The following is a 12,129-nucleotide window of genomic DNA, read 5'->3' on the forward strand; positions in this document are numbered from 1 at the left end:
TATTCGGATTCTAACCGAATACAAATATTCGGCTGAATAGACTAATTTTTAAAACACTGACTGCACATAAGCAGCGCTGTCCCCATCCAGTTGGAGGGATGCCCAGCCTTCCATCAGTATTTTTCTAATTTATCGATCAAGAGTGCTCAGCAACTCTTCGGTATCTCTGGGTGAAAACATATTTTGCAAACTCCTCATCGCATGGGCTGCACTCGTTCAAAAATTATTAATAAGTGTTTTTTTTTTTCTCACATTCGGTTTCACTTCTTCCTCTAATTTTTTCGACTTTGGATGCCATTATAACTAGAGTTCAAAATGACAGTGATAAATTAGACAATTGATATTGATTCTAAATTTTTCCTAACAATTTGTAACAATATATATATAACAATTTCTAACAATTTAAAAAATAATTAATAAGTTATTCACCCGCCCAAAAGTTGTTAATAATCTCTCTTCTTCTAACTATTCTAAAGTAATTAAAAATAATTTACAAGTAATTTACAAGTAATTAAAAATAATTAATTAATAAATTAATTATAAATAAATAAAATAAATTATCTGAAAATCGCCTCAGAAGTCGCCCTTTTTTGCCTCCGAAATCTCCTTCTCTTTCTCTTTTCCTCTGCTTCTCTTTCTCTCTATGAATTCTGGTGAGTTTGAGAGAGAGGAGAGAGAAACGGGATTTTATAGTACAAAAAAGCAAAAAAAAAAAAAAAACCAAGTCACAGGAAAATCCTGCGACTTGGGGCCTTAATTTCAAGTCATAGGAAAATCTTGCGACTTGGGTATTTTTAAAAATAACCCAGTAACGTAGTTATTTTTATTAAAATATATTAGTAAAAGGGTAAAAATAAAATGTCGGTTCATAATATATATTAAAATATATGGTATATATCTACTATTTGGTTATGGATATTTAGTATTCTTATTCACACGAATATTCAGATATCGGATATCCACATCTAAATTTTTGAATACGGATCAGATATTATCTTTTATCGTTTTCATCCCTAGTTGCTAGCTCTGGTTTGACATGGACAAATGGATGGAATAAATCCGCAGTGGTTACTTTCTAAAGGAAAATTCCAACCATATATGGTTGGAATTTGAAAAAAAAAATATCGTAATAAATTAGACGAAAAGTACGAGGCATCTTCTCGAAATGACTTCAAATTCAACAATATTACTTTCTAAAGGAAAATTCCAACCATATATTTCGACATATTAATTGGCAGGATATTAACCCTCATTGACTCATTAATTCTCAGAATTATCAAGGTTTTTACCACTGGATATGTTTGATCGTATAGTTCAAATGCTGTACTATATTTCTAGAAGTAACCTTATTAAATATCCAATTAATTTCAAAGGGTATTTGTCTTGCGCACGCTTTTGAAGATTTGTATTAGTCTGCACATCTTATACATTTCACCGTTCACATCTTATCTCAGCCAGGATGCTCCAAGCTACTCGGCATTTAAAAAAATAGGGTGTGGTCAGCAGAGGTATAGGCCCTATGACGAGAAAGAAACAGAAGGTTGTTCTCTGACAAAACAAAACTGATGTACTTGTTGATTCAGGATACCATCCTGGATAGGGGTGTCAATATGGCTCCGAAACGTGTAGAATAAAAGTATTTTTATACTCATATTTTAATGATTTTATACATATCTTACTTTTGTCCACTGAAAACTGACCGTACTTTATTGTATTTTTATTCGTTAAAATTATTAGGTAGCGAAAAGTACGTAGTTAGATGAATCATAAATAATATTAATATAATAATTAGTTTTATTTTATTTTACAGATAAAATATCGAAACTAATTCATTTCACATATATATGCAATAGTATTACTAATAAGAAAATAGAAAAGACAAATATACAATCAATTTAAACTAAATTATCCTTTTATAAAGCAAGAGAATTCAAAAATACATATTTTTGGAACAAATTAAATTATTTAACTAAATAACAAAGCATGCAAATAAAAATAATATGTTAATATTTTTCTTATAACAAAAAACATATACTGAATAACAAAAGTATATCTAATTGTTGCTCATATATTATCATATGAAATATCACGTAAATAAATTTTATCCTATAATTTTATTTATATAATTAGAGTAGTGGGTATGAAATAGTATTATTTACTCGTATTCTTACTCGTTTAACTAACAAAAAATATCCGTATCCGCATCTGTATTCACAATTTTCTGTATTCATTTAATCCGAATTCAGATAATCTCCAAATATAGAGTGAATTATCCGTATCCGTTTACACCCCTAATTCTGGATGTACAATTTTGGTCAAGAGACAATAGATAGGCTTAAAACAGTGGTACGGCTTACGGATCAATCATCCATTTGCGAAGTCTTACAAGAGTTTATCTTTTAATTTACTTTTATTTCGAGACTTTTGTAATTAAATAAATATATTGGCATGTCATTTGACGGCCAAGGCTTGTAAATAATCTTTTTTTAGTATTAATATATGTGTCAGCAGCATTTTGCTGCCAATCATTAAAAAAAAACAATTAAATAAAAATGCCTCTACATATAATTTGTGAAATTCACCCTCAAACATCTCGTGAATTCTTCAAAATCTAATCCATCCGGACAAAAATTTAATGCGTTTCAAGCTAAACTTGGGTTTAGCCCAACATTATCAATGTATTTATATAGGGGTGCAAACGGATCGGATAACATCCGACCGTATTCAAATCCGTATCTAAAAATTAGATATGGATATATATATCAGTATGGATACGGATACGGATACAGATATGATTTTGAATTTGAATTATCTGTACCCGAATAGTAGATATATATCATGAGGGATCCAATTACACCATTTAATGGTGACACATCTTGACACCATATTTTTATAAGTCATTTTTGCAATTTCAAAATTCAAATAGTCGATCTGAACCATTCAACATGATGTCCATATTAAAATGTGCTTGGAGACCAAATTTTACATTTTTTTTTGGAAATTTATTACTATTTTTTTTAAAATTATTGTTTTTCAATGGTCCACAATTGTCTGAATATAACAATTTTGTACACATCTTAATAAATAAATACTAAAAAAATAATCCAAAAAATGTAAAATTTGTTCTCCAAGCACATTTTAATATGGAGATCATGTTGAATGGTTCGGATCGTCTGTTTAGATTTTAAAATTGTAAAAATGACTTATAAAAATATGGTGTCAAGGTGTATCACCATAAAATGGTGTACTTCGATCCCTCCTCATTTATCATATAATTTAATATATATATTATAAAATATTTATGTGTAAATTTACACATATCCAATATCCGATCTGTATCCATACGTATCCATCTAATATTTGATCCATATTCATATTCGACAAATAAAAACGGATAAAGATATGATATGCATATATTGCATCAATTATTTTTCCATTAACTTTCTCTTCCAACTCAAGTAACAAATCATTCATATATTAACTACAATCGGATGCTGATATTAACAAAACAACTTCAATTTTTTTACTTATATGGACAAATTTGAACTTGCTTAAAAATCTCTCTAGATGCCATATCTTATTACTACAAAAAATGATTGCTTCGTAAATTTTCTTTGATTAATGGTCATTGATTATTTTTTTTTATAACTAAAACGTCAAGCGAAATTTTCCAGAATTTATTAGGAACTTTTAATTTTTCAATTTTCAAAATTGTAGCTATTAAATTTACGAAGCAATCATTTTTTGTAGTAATAATCTTGTACTTTTATAGTTTTATTGCATTTTTTTTTCAAGAGATGTGTTGTTTTGAATTTGTATATATATTAATGACATAATAATAACAATAAACTAATCATGTTTAATATTTTAAAACAATAATGTTAATATAGTACAAAAAAATTATAATTAATGTATCAACTACATATATTCAAACAAAAGAGGACCAAACTACATATTTAAGAAGAGCTAGAATCACATGAACTATTTGACTGTTTCGTAGTTGTTGTTCTTTTTCCAATTAGATATATATTTATAGAACGATAGTGACGGTTTGGAAATAATATGTATAGAAGGGGAAATTTGTCTATTATATTCAAAATTTTGAAGTTGTGTTAAAATCAAAAGTTACCACGTTGTTATATCAGCACCCTCACAATCTCATATATAGAAGGGCAAATTTGTCTATTATATTTAAAATTTTGAAGTGGTTGTGTTAAAATCAGAAGTTACTGTGCTTATATCAGCACCCTCTACAATCTCATATATCGTTCCAATTAGACCATCTACCAAAAACGGTACCAAATTTACAAACAGTATGCTTCAAGCATTCTCTATTCTCTTTCTTTCTCCTTTCCTAATACTAACACAATTCAACTGCTATGCCAATGCGAAACTACTCAGCCAAAATTGCTCACAAAATGATTCATTTGCGATTGGAAGCACCTTCGAATCCAACCTCTTCAAACTCCTCTCTTCCCTCCACACAGATGCACTGATCAACAGTGCCTTCTCCAACAAATCATTTGGCAATAGTCCCAACGAAGTTTATGGTCTAGTAATGTGTTTCGCCGATTCCACACTGGTCGACTGTGTCAATTGCCTTCAAGATGCCACATCCAACATGACACAACCACGCTCTATGAGTGCGACCGCCACCGTGTTTTATGACTCTTGCTTGTTGAGCTACTCCAGCAAGAACTTCCTCTCTGTTGCAGAACCCTATGAACCCTCCTGCTTTTATAGTGTGGGTAATTCACTTGATCAGAAGTCACAGCAAGCTCTTATGACGGTGTTAACTAATTTAAGTACGACGGCACCATATACCCGGGAAATGTTTTCAACTCAAGTGGTCAATGGCACAAATATGTCAGCACTTCTGCAGTGTACAAGAGACCTCTCGCCACAGGAGTGTAGCAGGTGCATTTCACATTTAAGGTCTTACACGTGCGCAAATGGGACTGCACTGCGGATGAGGATGATGGCAAGAAATTGCTACCTACGGTATGAGCAATATATTTTAAACGTTAGCTCATTTCCGGTATCATTGGTCTCTCCACCACTACCAACATCATTAGCAGGTAAATAATTGTGTTTTTCAGATTGTATTTTCAACTATGGATTTTGGTTGTTTCAAAAAATAAAAAAGGTAAACATTTCATTAAAGTAATTAATAATCCTCAAAAAATTATATTATGTACTTTTGTCCTTAACTGAACAGAGTGGAAATACTATGAGCACCTTCCTTTCTGAGTTAATTCTCTGACTCAGATGATATAGCATTTAAAGTTTGCTTGCAATTTTCTGAACAATTTAATCAAATATTCAACATACAGGATCAAAATCCAATTCAACTGTCACAATTGTGGTCTCTGGTCTAGGTGTGTTTGGATTCTGCTTCTGGAGGAGAAAGCGCTCATTAGACAAAGATACAAGTAATTTGTCAATTCTGTTTAGCATTTTACATGCTTAGAAGACTATAGAGTAATTTACTAATTTTCTTTTTCATCATTATGATACAACGTGAATGTCTTCTTTCTGAACAGATGATGATGGTGACAACACGATGTATATACAAGAAAATATAGAAACAGAACTGGAATATATCTTAAATCCAAATGCAGAATATGAAGTGTTTAACTTTACTGCACTTAAAGCTGCCACAGATAATTTCTCTGACATGAATAAACTCGGTAAAGGAGGCTTTGGTCCGGTTTACAAGGTACAATCACTTCTACCTAGTGATTTTCCTTATCTAAACCTTCAACAGAAAATTTCCTTATCTAATTTTTTGACTGATCAAATACAAAATAACATATATAATGGATATATTTTTTATAAAGGGCACTCTTCCTGACAGACGAGAAATAGCTGTGAAAAGACTTTCAGGAAGTTCGGTCCAAGGAATAACAGAGTTTAAGAATGAAGTGGATTTTATCGCAAAACTCAAGCACAAGAACCTGGTACAGTTCCTTGGATGTTGCATAAAAAATCGAGAGAAATTGCTCTGCTATGAATACTTGCCTAATGGAAGTCTTGACAAGATTCTTTTTGGTACAAAGTCCTCTGTTAAAGTATATAACATACTAATTCATAGTAAAATTTCTCATAAATAACTGATAAGGTTATTGATATTTCCCTGATGCAGCAAAGGATACTTCCCAACGAGTCAACCTTAATTGGAAAATGCGACACAAAATAATTGAAGGAATTGCTCGTGGTTTAAATTACCTCCATGAGGAATCTCAGTTGAAAGTTATACACAGAGATCTAAAAGTTAGCAACATACTGCTTGACAAGAATATGAACCCGAAAATTTCTGATTTTGGGATTGCAAGGTTTTTCGAGGAAGATCAAACCCATAAAGAGACAAATATCATTGTTGGAACATTGTAAGATTCATTATACAACAACTCTTTACTTACCATGATCTAACACTTCTCAGATATATTATTGCGCAGTTCAAGTCCAGTATAACAGTAATGGGTACAATACCGTTTCATATTAAGCATGTGGTTGTATGAAGCAGCTGCAATTTCAGTTGAGAGCTGTTTGACACCCTTGCATTTAACGTTCTTTCAATTTTCATTCAATATGCTTATGGTCCTTTAGGTACTCAAATTGGGTTTAGTGTATGCCTATTGACTCAGATTCCTTTCTCTTTATGTACTGAAATTGGGTTTAATTTATGCTTGTTGACTCCGATTCCTTTCCCTTCATTTTTTTCTTCTGTAGTTGTTCAATTTCCCAATTTGGGCGTAACTTACCCATTAAAATCAGTTGAGGAACTAGCTCAGGTTTAATAAATTGAACAACATGTATATTTCCTATTATGGAGAAACTATCAAAATGTGATATCACATCATACAAGCATCAATTTGGAATGGGAATGTACACCAGGTGAAACTTGCATAAATATGACTCCAATTTAGCTTTACAGATGCATTTGACTTCCTATGAAATGTAGTGGATATATGGCACCAGAGTACATTTTGCACGGAAATTTCTCTGCTAAATCAGATGTGTATGGCTTTGGAGTTCTTCTTCTTGAGATTCTGACAGGCCAGAAGAATAGCGCCTTTGTTGGCTCGAATCGCGCTTCAAATCTCATTAAACATGTAAGTAACATGAACTTCTTGAGATTTAGGTCTAGTAGCTTTTTGTTGTCAGAATTTCCTTTCAGTTAACAACAATTATGCCATTATAAGAAAGTTTAATTGAAATCCGAACAAAATAAAAAATTTCTTTTAAGCACTGTTTGAATGTATCTGTCATGAATAGCCTTGACTAGAATTACATAAGCATATACTATTTGTCTATTTAGAGCATGGCAAGGCTTTTTAATAAAAAGAAGGGTACATTTTTAGTTGCATAACATTTTGAACATAATTAAGTCAAAAGGAGAATTGTTGATTTCTATTCTTTGACTTACATTAATCACTAGCTTGTGATTTTCTCAATCCTTAATTATGATAATTAATCTGATATGCAATAAAATTTTACAATTTGCTTCTTGATTTCTTTACAATATGTTATTTTTAGTAAATAGTAGGTAACATATTATTTAAGTTGAGACCTATAAAACAAAACTAACTAAAAAACCATTGCCACAGGCATTGCTACATTGGAACGATGGTACGATATTTGAATTAATGGATCCAGTCCTCGAGGAAGAATTCCAAGAAGAGATCAAAATATGTGTTCATATAGCATTACTGTGCGTGCTAGAAAATCCGATTGACAGGCCTACAATGGAGACTGTAAGAAATATGCTTGCAAGCCCATCTATGATTATTCCAAATTTGCCTCCAACCTGGTCGCTGACTCAGTCGATAGATCACCGAACCGAGGTTGACAGTTTAACGACTGACACATCTACACTCAGAAGTGAAGCTGAGAGTTTTACAACAATCACACAGTCAAGTCAAGCTGAGAGTACTGGAACAAGAAGTACAAGTAACATTTTGATGAGATGATCCGGATCAATTTTTTTTAATCTGCTTGCTACTATTGTGGTTCTATTTCTGTACGGGAAATTAATATTTTTTTTCTAATTATGCACAGTTTTGTTTATAGATGAACTCGGGCGCTCCAGGTTTTTTCCTATTGACATCACTATTGAAGCTTTACCTCAGCCGACCAGTGATGATAGTAAAGCAAAGCTGTACTGGCACGAGGTTCAGAAAGGAAAAGCGGTGAGATCTAGCTTGCAGTCTGCTACGTCAAAAGAGAGCAAGCTCACTTCTCCATCTCTTCCAGGGTCAGGTTCTAAGTGTAAAGAGAAGGTGTTGGAGGTTGGCAAGTCAAGCAACCGCTTTTCGTGTTCGACACCGCTGGGTTATCTGGATGAACAACCCCCTTCCAAAAAGAAGTGGGAAGCATGGCCAGACTCTGGAAAGGGAGGGACATCAGGTGTTGAGGCGGTGCCTCCTAAGCCCAATGTTGAGGATCCAACTAACCAGGAGTTACCTGTACCTGTATCGGATCCGATACCGGTTCTACCAGCAGCCAGGGAGGTGCAGCCTATGCCAGAGGTGACATGCCATAGTACGAGGGCCCCGATGCTGACTAACTGGGGAGGCAGAGGTGGTGGACGTGGCAGATGGGGTCGTGGTCGTGGTCGTGGTGTTAGTCAGCAACCTATAGGTACACCTACTTTTATTTCTGATTTCCCTTTTGCTGAATATACAGATTCTAAGCTGATCAAACTCTTTGAGAGTTCGGGCTTTAAATTAGCAGAATGTCTGGATGCAAAATTGATTGTTATCCATTATCTTAGGGAATTAAATAAGGATCGTTTTGATACTGTTATGCAGGACGCGTTAGCTCAGCAAAAGAGCAGCTCTGGTACGACTGATATTAGTACCAGAGTGATGCTTGAGAATTCTTAGGGTCTTTATTTGTTCTTAATGTCAAGAATTTTTTGTTGGAATGTTAAGAGGGTTAGGAAATTCGACTACTAAGCGTGTTTTGAAGGAATTATTGATAAATAATAAAATAGATGTAGTTGGATTACAGGAAACGAAAATGGAGACTTATCCACCTAGGTTTTTTCATAATTTAAGTGTCTATATCTTTTTGGACCTTTAAACCTTCTTGTGGTAATTCAGGTGGGATTATAGTAGGTGTGAATGAGGAAAAATATCAAGTCTTAACAGCATGGATTAAGGATTTTTCAGTTTCAGTTTTGCTGAAGAACAGATTTGATTCTTTTGAATGGATTTTTACAGTAGTTTATGGTCCTACTTTATCTAGGTTACGTAGAGATTCTTTGCATGAACTTAGTGATCTTTGTAATTTAGGTTGTGATGCTTTATGGGGCGCAGATCATTTCTTTAGTTAAGTTCTGGTGTCAACATCAAAACTATGATGCCATTACTAATTTGAATTGTATAATGCCTTGTGACACAAAGGAGCTGGCAGGAGGTTTACTTACCAGTTCAATGGAGGAAGGACAGGTCATAATCCCTTTGCATGGGCAAGAGATTATTTTAAATGAAGAACAGGTTGCTCTGGTGTTGAACGAAGCTGATGGTAGCTGTTAAGAGACGAAGACTATACTTTTTAGTAACATCTTGGGAATTTAGGGTCATTTTAGCTGTTGGTAGCTGTTAAAGATTGTTAGAGTCATTTTGCTTATAAACTTGATTACAATAGTTGGTTTTGTATAAAAATAGGTTTTCTTAGGGTATTATGATGCTTTATTCTTCTTGGTTAGATTGCTATATATGTTATGTGTAGGTAGGTTAGTGAGGTATGTGCTCCATACCTTGGTTTTGTAAGTCCTATGTTAGTGGTACCAAATAGGTGGTACCGGTGTCAAAACAATGTAAGGGTTTTCATGTTGAATGGAAATCGGTGGGAATCCTCACTTGTTTTCATTTTTTTTTCTAATTATGCACTCTAACCATTAACCAATTGAAATAAGACGCATTGTGTTCTTTACCAGAGTTGAAAGAGCAGCAACTCAGGCTGTATCTCGGGCATCTCGATTCTCATGGAGGGAATGTGGCACAAACTAACTCAAGAAATTTGTTGGGTTGAGAGAAATGGGGCTCCACGAGCCTAACTCTGCCTGATGGATTCAATCAAATAAATATTTTGGTTGATGGAAAGTTTGAAGGGATACTGGCGAAGGTGATTGTACTATGAACGTTGAAGTGTTATTTTTCTCTAGGCCACCCCCAAAAACTTAATTGATGGTTTGACTAAATACAATGTTATACAACTATATACCATTGCTGATTTCAATCATGCTCAAAATGTTAGATCATAAGGTCACCGCAAAGGAAGGGAAAGTACATGTGGTCCAGAGATAATTACAAATCTGTGAAACCACTCAAATTTATCTCTCTGTTCACCATCTACTGATTCACTATCATCATCCCAATTTTTAGAAATATTCTAAGGGGAATTTAGTCAAACATTTGGTGTGCATTACTCCTTCACTCAACAAAATCGCCAATTAATTCTACTAAAGGAATTAACTCTCATTCAATATTCAGAGAAAAATGAGGATTTCATAGTCAGAGACTACGTTTTTATATGGAAAAATTTCTGGTTTACCCATCTAAATTCCTATAATAGCCAATTTACCCATAAAAATATCATAATAGCTACTATCCCCATAATAATTCAACATAATATCTTCTATCCCCTTTTATCTACTTAATATTTTTATTTAGTTATTATAAAATTTGAATTGACAAATATACCCTTCATTTTAAATGGAGGTGTCTCTTAAATTTGTACAGGGATTGAATAAGAGAAAAGAAGTACACAACTTTAACTCTAGCCATGGCTAACAGGTCCGAATTTCACTATTGGATCCTATTTTATTTTGAATACCAAAAGGTTTTATTGAAATTAAACACTTCGACAGGGCTTTTTAGTAGTATTGTATCTGGGGATGGTTGAGATTCGACCATCGGCGGTTGGTCAATACATGGCCAGAATCAATAAAATGACAAAAACGAAATGATTTGGATCCAATTTGATAACCCAATTAGACCCATTTTAATCAAACCCTAAGTCAACTCAATTTCTTCGCAGTAAACCAAATCCTACTATAGTACCGAAGCACAATTTCTTTTATTAGATACTACTTTTTAAAAAAGGACCCGGAGAGGAAATCATCAATGCATTCTTTCATGTATCGTATTTATTTAAACAATTGAAAAAAATAATTAGCTTAAAGAATTTAAACCTTCACAGGACGGACATCAAATTTAATGGAAACAAAATGCCATTAGGACAACAAAAGCTTAATGTCTCCTTTTATACTTTTATGTATATTTATAGATTATAATGACAACAAAATTGTCTAACAACCTCAGCAACAAAATCAATGGTTACTAAGAATTTGCATTAAAGGTCTATTTCCATTTGGGTTTCGCAACTGGTGTAATTTGTCGATAATTGGAATCTAAATGGAGCATTGGTGGTGCAAATCTCATCGTTTGTTGTCTTAGTTGGTTGGTGTTTTCTTTTTGGTTATTTCAGCTGTTATAAGATAATTGTGTGCAAAAGGAGAGAGGAAGACAATTATAAGAAATGGACTCTTCCACTAAAATTGAAGGACAAACTTGTAAATTCAAATTATAAAATAGTTAAAGGGGATATAAGAAATAATTTGAAATATTTATGGAGATTTTGGATATTAAAGTGTTTTGATGAGAACATTGACTATTTTAAAAGTTTGTATGAATACACTAGAATTTTTCTCTTTATGTGTGTGTTTGTGTGTGTGAACATTCACTGTATAATAGAGAATGCACCTATATGATAATTTCAATCAGGAATCGTCTACCGAAACGGGGGGGCGTCCAATGCGGACAGCTCGTAACCGTCGGATTCGATTCAAAGTTTATACGGACAGCTTCAATATTCGTGTGTACCACTTCAAAGTCGTAGATCAATTGTTCGCAAATCTGAGAACCAATCTGACATATTTCCGATGTCAAACCAATTTTGATCCTGATGCCCATCAAACGGAATTCGTATCCTCTGCATTAACTCAAAAAACAAATATTTTCAATTAATGAGTCTTGACCATCCAATTTTTTTTAAGATTTGTGCGGACTAGATCCGCATTAATATTAAAGGACCCATATGTTATAGACAAAGACCTGA

General features: G+C 33.2%; 1 protein-coding gene across 2 annotated transcripts in view; it reads left to right on the forward strand.

Annotated features, from left to right (window-relative positions):
• LOC144544351 (cysteine-rich receptor-like protein kinase 15) overlaps positions 1–9,878 on the forward strand; it is a 50,861-nt gene extending 40,983 nt beyond the window's left edge. The window contains exons 1-9 of one of the 2 annotated variants that reach the window (XM_078292845.1): positions 4,283–5,078; positions 5,334–5,432; positions 5,544–5,719; positions 5,841–6,051; positions 6,146–6,389; positions 6,965–7,115; positions 7,611–7,953; positions 8,062–8,643; positions 9,421–9,878. In XM_078292845.1, coding sequence (XP_078148971.1) covers positions 4,316–5,078; positions 5,334–5,432; positions 5,544–5,719; positions 5,841–6,051; positions 6,146–6,389; positions 6,965–7,115; positions 7,611–7,953; positions 8,062–8,643; positions 9,421–9,542 — 2,691 coding nt within the window. In that variant the 5' untranslated portion in view covers positions 4,283–4,315 and the 3' untranslated portion in view covers positions 9,543–9,878. Of the gene's footprint in view, positions 1–4,282; positions 5,079–5,333; positions 5,433–5,543; positions 5,720–5,840; positions 6,052–6,145; positions 6,390–6,964; positions 7,116–7,610; positions 7,954–8,061; positions 8,644–9,420 lie in introns of those variants that run through there. The other variant, XM_078292844.1, reaches the window with a different exon arrangement.
• The last annotated feature ends 2,251 nt before the right edge of the window (positions 9,879–12,129 follow it).

The sequence above is a fragment of the Carex rostrata genome, chromosome 26, assembly GCF_964058835.1.
Source record: "Carex rostrata chromosome 26, lpCarRost1.2, whole genome shotgun sequence".
NCBI classification, from domain to species: domain Eukaryota; kingdom Viridiplantae; phylum Streptophyta; class Magnoliopsida; order Poales; family Cyperaceae; genus Carex; species Carex rostrata.